The 15,570-nt window shown below is 31.6% G+C and overlaps 1 protein-coding gene and 1 long non-coding RNA gene across 3 annotated transcripts; one reads left to right on the top strand and one right to left on the bottom strand.

The window, feature by feature from the left end:
* Window positions 1-3,871: 3,871 nt before the first annotated feature.
* LOC110266635 (uncharacterized) lies at window positions 3,872-9,572 on the bottom strand. Its single transcript, XM_088501793.1, has 9 exons — window positions 9,133-9,572; window positions 6,481-7,034; window positions 6,211-6,398; window positions 5,892-5,972; window positions 5,663-5,749; window positions 5,131-5,263; window positions 4,931-5,002; window positions 4,314-4,469; window positions 3,872-4,205 (listed from the first exon to the last, which is right to left on the bottom strand). The coding sequence occupies exons 1-9, from the start codon at window positions 9,570-9,572 to the stop codon at window positions 4,072-4,074; spliced, it is 1,845 nt and encodes a 614-aa protein (XP_088357919.1). The 3' UTR covers window positions 3,872-4,071.
* LOC148578484 (uncharacterized) lies at window positions 7,057-9,868 on the top strand. Of its 2 annotated transcripts, XR_015902464.1 has the most exons (3): window positions 7,124-7,535; window positions 7,748-7,820; window positions 9,143-9,868. It is a non-coding gene; the product is annotated as an uncharacterized LOC148578484 (long non-coding RNA). The 2 variants fall into 2 exon arrangements; XR_015902463.1 differs by lacking the exon at window positions 7,748-7,820 and having other exon boundaries at window positions 7,057-7,535.
* Window positions 9,869-15,570: the final 5,702 nt, after the last annotated feature.

Consider the following 15,570-nt stretch of genomic DNA (forward strand, 5'->3'; position numbering starts at 1 on the left):
AGTGATTTCAAAACTGATACATTGATCAACTACATCCAAAAATTTAATCCCTCTTTACTTGCATCCAAATAAAAAATCTTTTATTAATGATTCAAATTTTTTTGTAATTATTATAAATTTTGGGTGAGAATATAAATGTACAAACTAATTTACTCGGATGGGACTACAACCACATTTGGAATCATTTTAAAGTGTCCTTTAAAGATCACTTTGTTCTTTCCCCACTATACTATAAACATATATAAACCCCAAGTACACTTGCATGTTTGACCCACTCAAACCACCTCTGTATTCAATGGCCAGAAACAATCTGGCTACTCTCGTAGCCAACCTTCAATAGAACACCTGCTCACCAAACCTACCCCACCATTTAGCAATCAGACTTAGTAAAATGAAGGAGAGGCAGCACATCGGTAGTTAAAGACTGAATTTTAAAATATAACTCTAGACTAGATAAACATATACATCGTATCAAAAGAAAAATAAAATATATAAATTAAAAGAGAAAAAAAAAATAAAGAAGACCCAATAAATATTAAAGGACTTTAATTAAAAACGAGAAGAATAGAATATAAGTGTTTGAGTTAGTAGAAATTACTCCAGATTTTCAATTTAAATTTATAATACTATAAAAGATTGAAAATATGTTAAGTTTGTAAGTGTTTTTCAAAAAGAATGGAACTGTCTTCCAATATTTGTCTAAACTCTATCTATAGATTGATTTATTGCAATCGATAGTTATTCATAGGACAATAGCGTCGGTTCAAACTTAGGTCAATGATTGCTCATATCTCTTGCCTTTGACACATTGTTGATATAACTTAAATAATTTTGAATTATCTTATGATTACGTCAATATAACTTAAATTAACCATTGAAATTAAAATAATATGGACCAAGTTAATAATGATATTTCAAATAAGATTGTTAACCTATATTTATTTGCTTTAGAAATAACTTTTTAATACTATTTTTTCATCTAATATTTCAAATGAAATTTATATTATTGATGATTTAGTTATTATGTTAAATGCTAGAAAGAACATTTGAAAATTTTTAAAAGAGTATTTGATAGAATGTGAAAGCACAACTTGAAAATGAATTCTATAAAATGTGTTTTTGGTATCTCTACAGAATTTTTTGGTTTTATGGTGTATAAAAAAAAAAATTAAGATTTATAACAGCAAGACAAAAGTTATTTGGAAAGCTCTTTTTCCATCTCAAAAACAACTGCAAGTATTTCTAAAAAAGATTAACTATCTTTAAGGTTCATTTTAAATTTGTCAAGAACTATGAAGTAAGGACACTTCCTTGATTTGTCGTATCTTCGTATCGGATACATTCTAGACACGACACACGTTGACACTTGTCCGACATACATGTTTTCTGTATCCAACTGTGTTTTAATAAAAAATAAATTTTTTTTTTCGAATACGCTTGGAATGGATACATTTAAATATCATTACATGTCAGCGTATCCAGTCTTATTCTTAACATATATTATTAAAATAAATTTAGAAATAGTATATATTATTAGTTATTAAAACAAAATACATTTAAATACTTTATATAATTAAAAAATATTAAAAATAATTAAAAAATTAATTTATATTTTAATATCAATAAAATACTAAAATATCATTATAATTTATCTAAAAAATATTTTATATTTTATATATATACTATGTCCCCGTGTCTTATAAGAATTTTAAATTCGCGTGTCTGCGTGTCGTGTGTTGTATCATGTCCAATGTTTGTGTCAGTGTCCATGCATCATAGGTCAAGAAGAACAAAATTGTTTGCACTTTTTGTTCAAATTGAAAAAAGAAATATTTTTTAAATGCAAATAATTTAGATGTAGTTTCCTTTTGACAAAACGTGTTGAGATGAATTTTAGTAGTTGAGTATCAGGCCTTCCATCAAAGAGTATATGATTATATAGTTGATGTGAGCGCATCATGTTGTGTTTTTCTATGTTTTTATATAAAAAAAAATTATTCATAATACTTAATTATGGAGTGTTTTAGTACTTAAGTTGTATATTACTTTAATCCATTTGATTTGATAAATTTTGTAATATATAATAGAAAAAAAAAAAAACAAAAAAAATCAAAACAAACTCAAAAAAAACAAAGTGAAGTTTTGGGCACACTTTGAAATTTTATGCCACACTTTTGAAAGCATGGCCATGAAGTATACACACACTTGGGCAGTTTATATGGCATTTTATACCCCAGGGAGAAGAAGAATGGGCGTGTAGAAAGGAAATGCCTTGCATGCAATTAGAATTAATAAGTACAAATTAAATTGATAAATTTCACTCTTTTCAACTCAAAAACTATAATAAATTATGAATTTATTAGGGTCTAATTGTGTCACTCAGATTTTTTAAATTTCCAGCGTATAAAATCCGAAAAGTCAGTTTACTACGATGCTAGATAAAAAGTTAGTTCACTGTGAAACTCAGTTTAATGTAACTCTAGGTAAAAAATTAGTTTACTATAAATCTAAATTGTTACACATACAATTTTCTCTCTCTTCTCTAACTCTCGTGCTCTCTCTCAAAAAGAAAGCAAGCATTTTTAAATTATTAGCAAGCTTTTGCTTGCAATAAATTTTTAAAAAGAAGAACGAGGTTGTGCTGTTTCAAATGTTTTAAAAATATTAGTGTGAACTGTGTTTTTAATAATCCATGTCTAATTCTGAAGAATTTCCGTCAAAGCCATTTTGCCTAAGGGTATGGCGATAATAAATTCTTAATGACAATGCCTAGTACCATTAATGGTAAATTTGTTCTATATTCTTCTAATTTATTTGTCTATATGTTTTATTTGTATCTAAAGTAGTTAAAATATTATTTCGGAAGTCCATTTTCCAACAGTAAAAAATTGCATCCTCCTCGAAAGAATCTTGTTCCTCTTCCTCTTGAAGTAAAATTGCCTCTAAAATTTTCTCTACCAGCCTTAGAATATTGTATGAAATTGAACATACGTTATAGCCCAAAAGTAAAGCGTCAACTTCAAATAAGGAAATTGAAGTAGCAGAAATGTGGTCTTCAAGAAAAAAATTATAACCAATTCCAGGAACAACATCAACTATGGTTCGGATTTTCCAAAGATAATCTAAAGTACTTAATCCTTGCTTCTTCATTGATTTCAGTTGAGTCTTTAGCTGCTAGATCTTAATGTTGGAAATTTTGGAAAAATAATCTTTGATTGTCTCCCAAACTTCATAAGCAAAATTTCATTCAAGCATACGATTCTTGAATGAAGAATCCAAGGAAGTGAGAAGCCAAGTCATAAGAGAATGATTCTTGAGCTTCTACTCCTTGTTTGCAGATTTTGTGCCTGCAAGTTTTGCTTTACCACTATCAAATTGAGGTGGATGGAACTTTAGTTATCTTTGTGTACATGATCGCCAACATCATTTGCATAAATTGCATGTAAGGCCAATTGATGCTATGTCTTGTATGATGCTTCATCGAGCTTGTCCAGAATACGAGTAGTGAAGGTCTTTGATTGTGACTGAAAAGGAATGAGTCATGGATCATGAACTTAGCTCTATGATACCATGCATGAACGGCTAGTGGAGTAGTGTGTTTGTGTAAGAATAGAAACAAAAAAACAAAGAAAATAAAATATTGGATTGAATTGATACTTCAATGTTACAATATGGCGAGCCTTTTAAGACTTATACAAGCACTTAAGAATACATAAACACACATTACAGCTAGACAGTAACTAATCCTAACTGATTCAGATTAAGAATTTACTTAGCGATTCTTGAATCATGGACTTTCTTGATCTCTAAGTGACTGATGTACTAGTCTTATCTCCATTAATTATATATTATATATATGATAGATAATAGATAGAATACAACAGCAATGAATTTATTTATTTTTCATTTTCATGCATGTTTATCATAGCTAAAAAATACAAAGATTATACTTCTCCTTTTTCGGTAATGTGACGAACATTGAGAGAGGAGGGGGGGGGGGGACTTTTTTTTCTCTTGTTCTAATATTGCAAAATTGAGCTGCCTTTAGAAATAGAATAGGATTTAATTATATTATTTTCCAAAACCAAACCACCTTGCCAAGAAGGAGGTGTTTTTCCCGCGAAAATTGGATTCCTTTTCAACACGTGCTGGCGCTGGTGCTGATACTGGAGCAGGAGATCGTGAAGGTGGCGTAATAAGTTTGGCTGTAACCATAAAAATTTAAAAGTGATGTCATATTTATTTATGTTTGGAACTGTATATATACACTAATAACACTATTAAGGGAAATGAAGATCGAGTGAAAATTGAACCTGTTCTTGGTGAAACCATGTTACTTTTGACGCTTTTTGTGTCGCTGGAATTCGTTTTTGTACTTGACAACATGGTTTCTCTGTCAGATATAGACTTAGAGCTTGATTTTCTTTCTCGAAATTTATGCTCCGTGTTTCCTTCGCTGTTCTTGTCACCTATAATTACCAATAGTAAGGATAATAATGCTCTAATTCTTAAAGACCACCACAAAATAATCTTATATAAGTTACAACTATATTTATAGGAAAAGTATCCTGTGAACATATATGTACATATACGGATATTACTTGGATATTCCGTTAACTCACATAGTCACATACATATATATCATCATATACTTTTGAAAATACAGAAGCTTGCGGCTATCACCATTATTATATTAACGGGCAACTACTTTGTAGTCTTTGCTTATTCCATATTGAAATTTGTTGATTAATCTTCGAGTTGCTTTAACAAAATTAAGGTTCTATATTATGATGATGTCTTCATCATATTAATCTTTATCCAGTTGTAAGGAAGGAGAAGGAGAAATTAAATATTACACAATTGCCAATAAGAAAATTTAAAATGCTGCAAACCATATATATGTATGGAGAAGTCATTGAGAGAAACTTACTTTGATCATAAGGTTTCCCATAGTTAAAGTTCAAAGCTTCCACAAAAGAAGTAGATTTTTGGTCTTGTAGCACTTGAAGGAACCAAAGATACATGGAAAACAAAATCAAATACATCAAAATTTGATTATCAATAAATTATATATAACTATGTAAGTCAGCTTCAATATTATTGTGGAGAAACAAATAAAATGAACCTCACATTGATCAAATAGAGCATATCTGTAGTTTGGGGCTGAGCGAACCAATAGCAATTGAACTGCTTCTGCATCTCTTGTCATTGATACGGATGCAGAAGCCTTTAGATTCTGTGTGTCTAGTAGAATTCCAGCTAGCTGCAAAATAATATATAAGCAGAGAGAATAATAATGTAATACAACTAAACAAGTCCTTCCTAACAAGATAAATTATATTTTTTGTCCTTAATATTTGCAATTTTTTTAAGAAATACTCCTAACATTTAATTTCATTTAATTTTACTCATAATATTTCGAACATTCAATTGTGTCCCTAATACTTTTAATTTATATCAAAATTATCTCCAGAAGTCCATCTAAAATATTAGGAACAAAATAAAAATGTTTAGCCATAATTCTGACACAAATAAAAAATATTATGCACAAAATTGAATAAAATTAAATATTAAAAAATATTTTTGAGGAAAATCACAAACATTATAGAACAAAAAATCTATGTTATCTTTTATAATATTTGAGAAACATTAAATTTTATACCAATAGTTTCTTTAGTACAGAGTTTTGAAGCAGATCATAGGCATCTTCACAATAATTATCCGTGAGAATGGTGCACTGAGATCCAACCTAGATCAATAACAATACAAGGCAGAAAATGAACGAATCAATTAAAAGTAAAATTGAAAGCATCCTTGCATTATACTGGAATAACAATTGTTTATTATTGATGCATCTAGTTTTTTCTAATTGATGAAGTATTTAATGCTACCTCGCCGGTAGTGGTTAGGATATCTTTTCCAACCACGAGGACAGTCACTTGGCCAGTCACCAAAAGGTTTTCCATGTCCACCTGCAAACAAGGTTCAGCTACCTTCCTTACTATATCAGCAAAGTAATCAAAATTCAATAGTCAAAACCCATCCGACTTACTGTTATGCATATGATGATATTCAAAATTAAAGCTATGGATCATTGAAACTTTTGCAAAACTACAATTCCTACTTGTCATATTCTGCTTCACTTATAGTGAAAGTAGTCTGTCAATGCATGTTTATTTTCTTGTTCAAAAGATAAAGTCAAAAGGTAACCTCATCAGCGAAAAGCAATGCAGAAGCATCAAGACCAGAGTGGTGAAACAGCCATGCAGCTTGCCTCAGCTTCAACATGGACCTTCGCTTCACGTTCATCACTGGCACCACCACACCACTCCCCTTCTCCCTCTCCCTGTACCCCAACAGCCAAGCATGGCAAATCGCAGCCACCATCGATGCAGTACCTGCACCACAACCACACATCATCACCAATAACCAACAAACAAAAAGGAAGAAATCAAAACAAAAACATGTAACAGTCTTAACTGTTCGAAGGCCCAGAAAGAATGACTTTGGCATTTGCATGGATCTCTCCGCTGGAGATTTTCTTGAACATTTCCCTCTGCTCTTTGAGGAAACCGTTGAGGCTATAATTATCATCTTCTTGCTGGCTCACTTCATCTCCTTTTGCGACATACCTGGACGCGATCTTCTCCAGCGAGCAAGTTGAAGACGATATGGTTCTCCGGTGAGCAGACTCGACGAGATTCCTTGGCGGAGACAGAGGCAGAGACTCCGCAGGAGTAGACTTGAAGCTTGGGCGGGAAGGGGATTGGATCCCCTGCGGCTGAGGTGCAGGGGAGGTTGGTTCCGTTTGGAAGCGGGACCTCCGCTGAAGATGCTGGCGTGGAGGGCAAGCTGAATTTTGTGTGGTGCTGTTGGGTGTGGGCTTGAGGATGTTGGAGAACCATCTGCGGACTTCCGCAGCAGGGGATCCGTCCTCCTCCCAAGAATGATTAGTAAAGGTGTCTGATTTGTTGCGACTGTGTTTAGCTGATTTTGTTAGTATCTCGTTACTCACCCCTTCCCCTCCTCTAAACCTGTTTCACATTCTCGAAATTATCCAATAATCAACCATGCTTTTTATCATGATGCTAAATGGTCAATACAAATATTTTTATATTAAATTTTAAAAACTTCAATTTTAATAAAAAATCGAACAAAATCGCATTTTAAACACTCAGATGTATATAAAAAACCAAAATATGATTAATGGATTAAAAAATTATAATCACATCTTAGTTAATTAATTTAATAAAATAATTTTAAAATTTATATTCATATTTTTTAAAATTAGTTAATCAAAACCAAATTAAAAAAAAAAACTAATTTTTAATCGATTAACCGGCTGGAGTTCTCCTCTGTACGCCACCACAACAGTTCTTCACTTCTTCTCCTCTGCCTCTCGCCGGTGGTTCGTCGGACCTCTGCCTCTTCGAGTCTTCACTTTGATTCGCGACTCTGTCTCTCTGCCTCGAGTATCTCTCTTTTTCGGTTCTCTTCTGCTTTCGTCGGTGGCTCGCCAGAGCTCATCGATTGAGGTAAGCCTCCTCGTTGCCCTTGGTTCTGCCATTAGTATATTCTGAGTTCTGAGTTTTCTCCTGAGTTTTGTTATCTGGGTTTTTTCTATTTTGTTGTTTTGTTCTGTTTTGTTCTGTCAAAGAACTTCTGACTTCTGAGTTTTCTTCTATTTTTTTAAAACTGAACCTTTAGTTTTGGATGTGCTCTGATTTTGAACCATTGCATAACCCAGTTTCAGGAAAGATGAAAATGTGCAGATTTTAAAATCTCTCAGTATTAAACTCTTCATTTCAATGCATCCTGCTGTAAGTTCACTGTGGTTCACTTTTTGATTGGTTAGGACTTAATTAATTTGTATGAATTGAATGGAGAATTGTTATTCTGATTATCTATCTCATTGAATGGAGAATTGCTGTTCTGGCTGCTGCATTATGCTGTGTTTCTGAGTTCTGTGTTTCTGAATTCTCTATCCTAATGCTTTGAATTTGATAGGATCATAAAGAGAACATAGTGATGATAGGATCACAGCTTTTTCCTTTACTGTGTAAATAGATTGTGTTTGTTGTTTGTATATTGAATTAGTAAAGAAACAGATATGAGAAAAACTGTACTTGGTTAATTATATAGGCACTTCGTGAATGGGTCAAATAGCTATATTTCAATTTGACTTGCTCAATTTGATAAGTGAGGAATGTTGGGTTGCAAATTTGGAAAGGAAACAATTTAGATACCTGACTTGAAGAGAGGCAGGGACTAAGAACTAACCAACTCGCAAAGTAGATAATGGAGGAAGAGGAGCAGCTTAAAATAAGTTTCAAATCAGTATCAGTTATGAAGAATTATTAATATTCCATGTGTAATAGGTTAAAATTAAGGCGATAAAGTTCAGCATATCATAGGAGAAATGTTGCTTGTGAAAGAATTGAGATTGAGAAGCTTTATTTGTTTCACTTGCTTTTGTTCCTAAGAGTCTAAAACGTGTATTGATATTCGGTGTGTCCAATTCCTACCTTGTTGTGCTGTCATGAAAATATATTTTGCTTTAATTTCCTCTTTAGTAGTAGATGTGGACTTAATTATTAGATTTGTGTCTAATTTTCAATGCTGTTTTGTAAAATTTGTGTGGTGGGTGATTAGCTTTTGAATGAGGCTTTCGTTCTTGGTCTCAGATTAGCCAATGAGAACAATGACTAGAACTTGTGATGATTTGTGTCTAATTTGCAACGCTGTTTTGTAAAATTTGTGTAGTGGGCAATTTACAAGGTGACTATATAAGATACAAAGGTGTGTTGTCACATTATATATTCAAAATAATAGAGCATCTGAATTATGTATATAAATGGGCAAGAAGATTTGGTCGTTAAGAAAAGTTTCCATAGGATCCATGTGTCTTTAAAAGCTTTATCTGTATCTCCTTTGATGTTTTTTCCATCATAAATATTTATTTTTATGAAACAAAATCATGAAAATTCTAGAAAATTTCACAAATGTGTAGTATAATCAATAATATCAATAAAAGTATTGATCTATTGACATTTTTGGTGTAGCTATGTTTTTGCTAGTATCTTTATACCAAAACTATTATAACCATTGACGTTAATATTAGCATTATATTACCTTCTTGCAGACCTAGTTCTTGAGAGATTATTATCTCTGGTGGGATCCAAGGAAGGAATAAGAGATGCGCCGGGTTGTGAATTATTGTTGGAAGGCGATGCAAACCTCGGAGAGCCAGAAAGGCAGCGACGTGCAGGCGAATCAGATCTTGTGGGAGAAGAAGACACGATCCTTCGCGCCTCTTGTAACCACTCTTGAGTCAACCTCGCACTGTTACTTCTTGTGCTATCATCAAACCCAACATCGTCCTCATCGTCCAAAACAACACTGCTACCACCAGTGAAGTCATAGTTCTTCTTGTAAATGTCAGCAGCCCCAAAAAACATGTCGTTCATGAAATCCGTGAGGTCCGGTGCTGGTTCTGCCTTTCGCCGCGTCTCTATCATCCTCTTTTGTAGGCTCACACCACCTTTGCTTTCTCTATTAAATCTTCGTTCCATGTCACTCAATCTCTCTGATGTAATCAAGGATAGTTATAGTCTTATATATAGATATATGTAGCGAACTCAATTAATATTGAGAAGTTGGGGAGATGGTGTTAAAGGAATATATAGATATATTAAGGATATTGTGATGATGGGTACAAATAGCTGGATGCATAGAAAACATCAGTTTGACTATGCATGTAATAAGAATTTTGGCCGGCGTACGTTGTGGCCATGGTTCCTGTCTTGTTCTTGGAGTGTTTGTCCGTGTTTCATACAATGCATTCGGATGTTATATAGTTGGGTAAAAATAATGTTTTTATCCTCAATTTCTGTCCAAATTAAATTTAGGGTTAAGTACGATTTTAGTGTCTAATGTCTAAGTCGAAAATTTTTTTCGTTCCTAATCTATTGCATATAAAATCGTCCCCAAAGTTTTAACATGATTTTAAAATCTCCTTACTTTAGGGACCAAAATCGTACGAAGGTGGCAGCAGAAACGGAGGCAGAGGTGGATCGTGGATAACTTCTTCTTCTTCTTCCCTTCTCCCTTTTTCTTTTTTTTCTTGCCCTTTGCAAGAGCATAAACACTTTCTTTATCTTATTTTTTCTTTTTTTATTTTATAATTCTTTTGTTATGGGTAATTTGGTCTAAAATTTTAATATTTAAGTAAAAAGGACGATTTTAAATTTAGATTTTAAACTTTTGGGACGATTTTGTATGAAAAAAGGTTGGGGATAAAAAAAATTTTTAGCCTATACCTTAGAGACCAAAATTGTACTTAACCCTTTAATGAATTTATCTTTGACATTTTTATATCGATTTGACCAATTTTCTAATCGATTTTTTTCAGAACAGTTTTATACCTTAACCGAATAAACTAAATGACCAGTTCCTAATTAATCCAGTTGAATCGATCTATTTGGTTTAATTTTTAAAACTATGGGTTTTATAGCCACTGGCCTACCATCACCAAAGAACACTTTTTTGTTTTCATTAGTTAAATACAAATGAACTCAATTTCAGAATTTCATGGGCTTTCAAAATCAAACCTTTTCACATGTTTTGTTTTATTTCTAATTAGATAATTGATTCACAAATCAAATCAATTACATATTTGTATAGATATTCAATATCTTTTCGTATAACTTAATTTTTTTTTATTTTATTTATCATTTTAAAATTTTAAAATACAGAAATAAAGTACTTGTTTTGGTATCATTGTCTTAATAATTTTTTTTTATTTTTTAATATATTCGATAAATTTCTAATAATACAAAAAAATATCTTTTTTAAAAAGTTATAATTTATATCTTTTTTTAAAAGATTTTTTTTCTTAAAAGAAAGATAATTTTTAATTAATAAATAAACAAAAAAAATACTTTTATATTAGTATATTTAAATATAATTGATAAATAAAAAAAATTTACATAACATATCCAAACATAAAATTATTTTAATTTTTTTATAAAATCTTTAAAAAAAATAACTCTTTTAACAAAAGATAATTCAAAAAAATAGAAATTCACTCAAACAAACCATAGAACTACCAAAGTCCAAAAGAATGTACATAATGTCTCCTATGTTATTTTGCCTTGTTTTGTAAGTAAACCAATAACAGTAAAGCAAACTCTTTTAGTCCGATATTATACCACATTGTAGTAGTGATTGTACCCCCCACAAACTTGTTTGTTTCTTCTTTCCGTAATTAATCCTACCAAAGATCAAGTCTTGAAACCCTTGTTCACTCGAAACATCAACAACCAAACTTTTCAATGGCAGAGGCAGAGGTTGCCCCAAGAAAGAGACTCATAATTAAGCTTTGCTTGCCGCGTTCAAGAACAGTGTCATCTGAAGAGTGCAAACTAAAGGATGATGTTGATACTGAAAAGCGTGGACCAGAATTTATGGCTTCTGATTCATGCGGCGAGAAGAGGAAGAAAGATCAGCATTACAGCACTACTGAATACTCGTGTAATGTAGTGGAAAAGAGCGATGCAGAAGGTTCTAGAACCTTGTCAACTGATGCACAGTGCAAACAGAAGAAGGACGATGATGGTGCTGATTCTCGTGGAGGCAGAAAGAGAAGAAAGTTGGCAACTTCTGAAGTTTCTGTTTCCACAAAATCTTCTGTGCAAGAACACCACAATGCATGTTCAAGAATCCCAAGAACCGGTTCTAAGGTGCTTGACTCCAAGAACACGAAGAAGGAAGAGGAAGAACACCACAATGCATGTTCAAGAATCCCAAGAACCGGTTCTAAGGTGCTTGACTCCAAGAACACGAAGAAGGAAGAGGAGATAAAGGTTGCTCTAAACGAGCAGAGAATTGATCGTTATCAAAAGATGCAGCGTTTGGTGATCTTGAAGCGCTTCATGGTTGGAAGAGATGGCTGGGCTTTCGATAAGACTCTGGATCCCAAGAATTTAGGGATTCTTGGTAACAACCGTGAGAGTGTGTTGTTGAAGCCAATAGGGTTTGAGGAAATAGAGTCAAAGCTGCACAAATTCGTGTATTTAGGGCCTGATGAGTTGCAAACGATATGAGGCTTTTGTTCTCTTATGGATTCATGTACCCTCAAAGGGATCAGATTCATAGAGTTGCAAGGAGATTCAGTGAGAGCTTTAAAATTATATGGAAGGCTTTGACGAAAAAATGGTCAACTGAAGAGAGGAAACAGAACAAGATCTTCAAAAAGGAAAGAACGAATAATAAAGCGGTGCACCAAAAATTTTAGTACAAAATTCTAAAACTGTTATCAAAGGAAGAAGCAGAAAGTGAAAGAAGGTCACGTAGGCATCAACGTGTTGGATTCAACTCTTTTGTTAAGTACTATATTATTATTTCGACAATTTTCTTTACCAATGTTTCTCAAACAAACTCGAACCAACTACTTTCTTTTTTAATTCATCTTAGTGTGATGAAACTTTTGTAAGCTTGGTTTTTAAGTTCAGTCAAATTTTGACTTACTCATTTTTTTCACACTGATGTATGTTTTAATTTGTTCTATTAATAATATTTTAATTGTTTTTATTTTTATGTTATTTTCTATTCAATTATCACTTCTTAGGTTTATTTGGCTTTATGTTATCAACTCGTCCCATTATAAAGTATATTATTCTCCTTAGTGTTCTCCTAATTTTTTTAAAGAAATAATTGTATTGGCAAATGAAATACGTAAAAAATATTAATTAATTTTAAAATTTGGTGTCAATGGTTCTGTGGGGATCGTGATTAACATAATTAGTTAGTATGAAGATAGAAAAAACGAAAATAGAGATTCGAAAGATATCATAAATGTCAAGATAATTCGTCGTAATTTCACGTGATAGAAGATAAAAATGTAATTATGGTATAATATAGACTGGTTAATAGCATGAGCATATAGTTAAAATTTTGGCATAATTTCTTCTATATTTATTGCATGTCTCTTTAGTTAGTGGTGTTATAGTTTATTGTGATGATATGATGTGTATGAGTTTGGTCCTTTTTATTTGGTTGGATTTTTTCTATGGCTATCCTATTCTTGATGGCAATGCTAAAATAAATATTTTCATTAGTTGTTCCTTTTTTTTTTTCTATTTTTGGTTGATTTTATTTTGAAAAATTTTTAAAAATATTATTTTAGGAAAAATTAATAATATTATGTTCAATTATTTAAAGAGACCAAATTAATATTTTGATTAGATACTTTTGTTTTATTGAAAATAAATTTTAGTTTCATTGAAAATAAATTTTAGTTTGTTAGTAAAAACACAAAAGCATGTATGACAGTGAAATAATAATTTCTAGACAAGTAAATTATCATCTTATTATCTTAAAAAAATATTTTATTTATAGAATAATCTTGAAAAATCAACGATAATTTGTATGAAAATAGTTTAGTAGTAAAATAAAAGTTAATTGATTGATTACCATAAAATTTAATTCAACGGTAAATTTGTAATTGAACATATTTTTACAACTTAATTTAAAATCTGTATTAGAGAAGAAATTTATCAACTGAATATGTAAATCATGAAAAACAAGACAAAGCTCATAAAGAAGATAGAAACAGAACAAAAAAATCAGATGGTATCATTTATGCCATTCCTATAAAAATTAAATAAATAAAAGTTTAAGATAAATTTAAAGAAAAATTGGTCAATAAGAACAAAAAAGAAGAACGTACCAAATTCATCAGTTAAGAATTTAAGAATAACACGCAGATTAAAGGTAGTTATTTGATCTACTAAAACCAATTTTTTTTAAAAAATTATTTGTATAAAATAAATTGGTTTTTTTTAAACTATATGATAATAGGTGTCAAACATCTAGAAGCAACTTCATGTGAAGTCGACTAAAGATGAATTTCCACCCTGCTTTATTAGATTTTAGTACAAAACTCTGAAACTGTTATTAAAAGAAGAAGCAGAAAGTGGAAGAAGGCCACATAGACATCAACGTGTTGGATTCAACTCTTTTGCTAAGTATTATATTATTCTTTCGACAATTTTCTTTATCAATGTTTCTCAAACAGACTCGAGCCAACTACTTTCTTTTTTAATTCATGATAAAACTTCTATAAATCCATACGCTTGGTTTCTAGCTTCAATCAAATTTTGGCTCACTCAAATTTGTCTGACTGATGTTTTAATTTGTTCTATTAATAATATTCTAATTGTTCTTATTTTTATGTTAATTTCTATTCAATTATCATTTTTTAGGTTTATTTGGCTTTATGTCATCAACTCATCCCATGACAAAGCATATTGTTCTCCTTAGTGTTCTCCTAATTTTTTGCAAGTGCTTAAAAATTGTCTCAGAATTTATTAGAATCCAGAATTGTTATTTGGCCAAACAAAACTATTAATTGTTAGAATTAATTTTCATTCCATGCAGTAATTTATATAACTTATCACCGATTATGGTCAAAATTTAAATATTTTATTCTTATATGTTTAGCGTTTGCTTAAATATTTTAAAAATATATAAATTTTTTTTTAAATTATAGAAAAACAAATGATAGGTAAATTTGAACCTAAGAATGATTATATTATAATGATATAATGTCAAAAGTTGGTTACGAGTAAATTGACGTTAAAATTAAGAGAAAAAGATATATAAATAGGTCTCTAATTTTTTTAATTCGAAGATAAATAAAATTAATGACTTACTGAAAATATAAAACTATTTCTCATTTTTTAAAATGTAAGACATTTAGTTTTCAGTCCAAAATATATGAAGACAAATAAGTCTTCTATAGGGACTAAGATGTTTCACATATTAAAAAGTAAAAGACGTTTTTGTATTTTCAATTAGTCATAACATTTTTTATCTTCGAATCAAAAGGTTTCTAAAAATAATAAGAATCACTTTCCGACACATCAAAACTAGAAAAGCTCACTAAGATAGACCTTAGAAGCAAAGTTCTAAAAACTGATTCAAATCGGCCGGTTGAACCGGTCAAATTGTAAACCAAAAAAAAAAAAAAACAAATCGAACAAATGCCACAACCGAAAGTTTGAAAAACTACCGTTAGACCATTGAACCGACCGAGAATTTATCGGTCGAACCGAACTGGAACCCGGTGATTTTTGCCATTAGGAAAAAACGTTGTTTCGCTCCTTAAAAAAAAAAAAAGAAACCTGCTTCGTAACTCTAATCTCCTTCTGGCTCTTTCACTCAACCACTCACTACCAAGTACCAACTAGCCAGCAGCAGTCCAGCAGAAGTGTAAAACCAGGCACCGCCGTCACTGCTGCACCACCGCCGTCCAGCCACCGCACGGGTGGTACAAGGACAGGGACGTAGTGACGTACGGTTTTGCAATCGCATAGTGTGACAATGGCGGTTTCGGGAAGACACTGCACCCTAATGGCGGTGCTGGACGGCGGCGCGACAGAGAATGTTGTACAAAGTGTGAGAGGGAAAGACAACATGTAACACCCTACCACACAGAGCTTTACATTTAGGACGTAAATCAAAGGTGGTGAGGCGCTACGACCTCTAAAAATAAAGTACGTAAATAGA

Source organism: Arachis ipaensis, chromosome B1, assembly GCF_059453495.1.
Source record: "Arachis ipaensis isolate K30076 ecotype BB chromosome B1, ASM5945349v1, whole genome shotgun sequence".
NCBI lineage: Eukaryota > Viridiplantae > Streptophyta > Magnoliopsida > Fabales > Fabaceae > Arachis > Arachis ipaensis.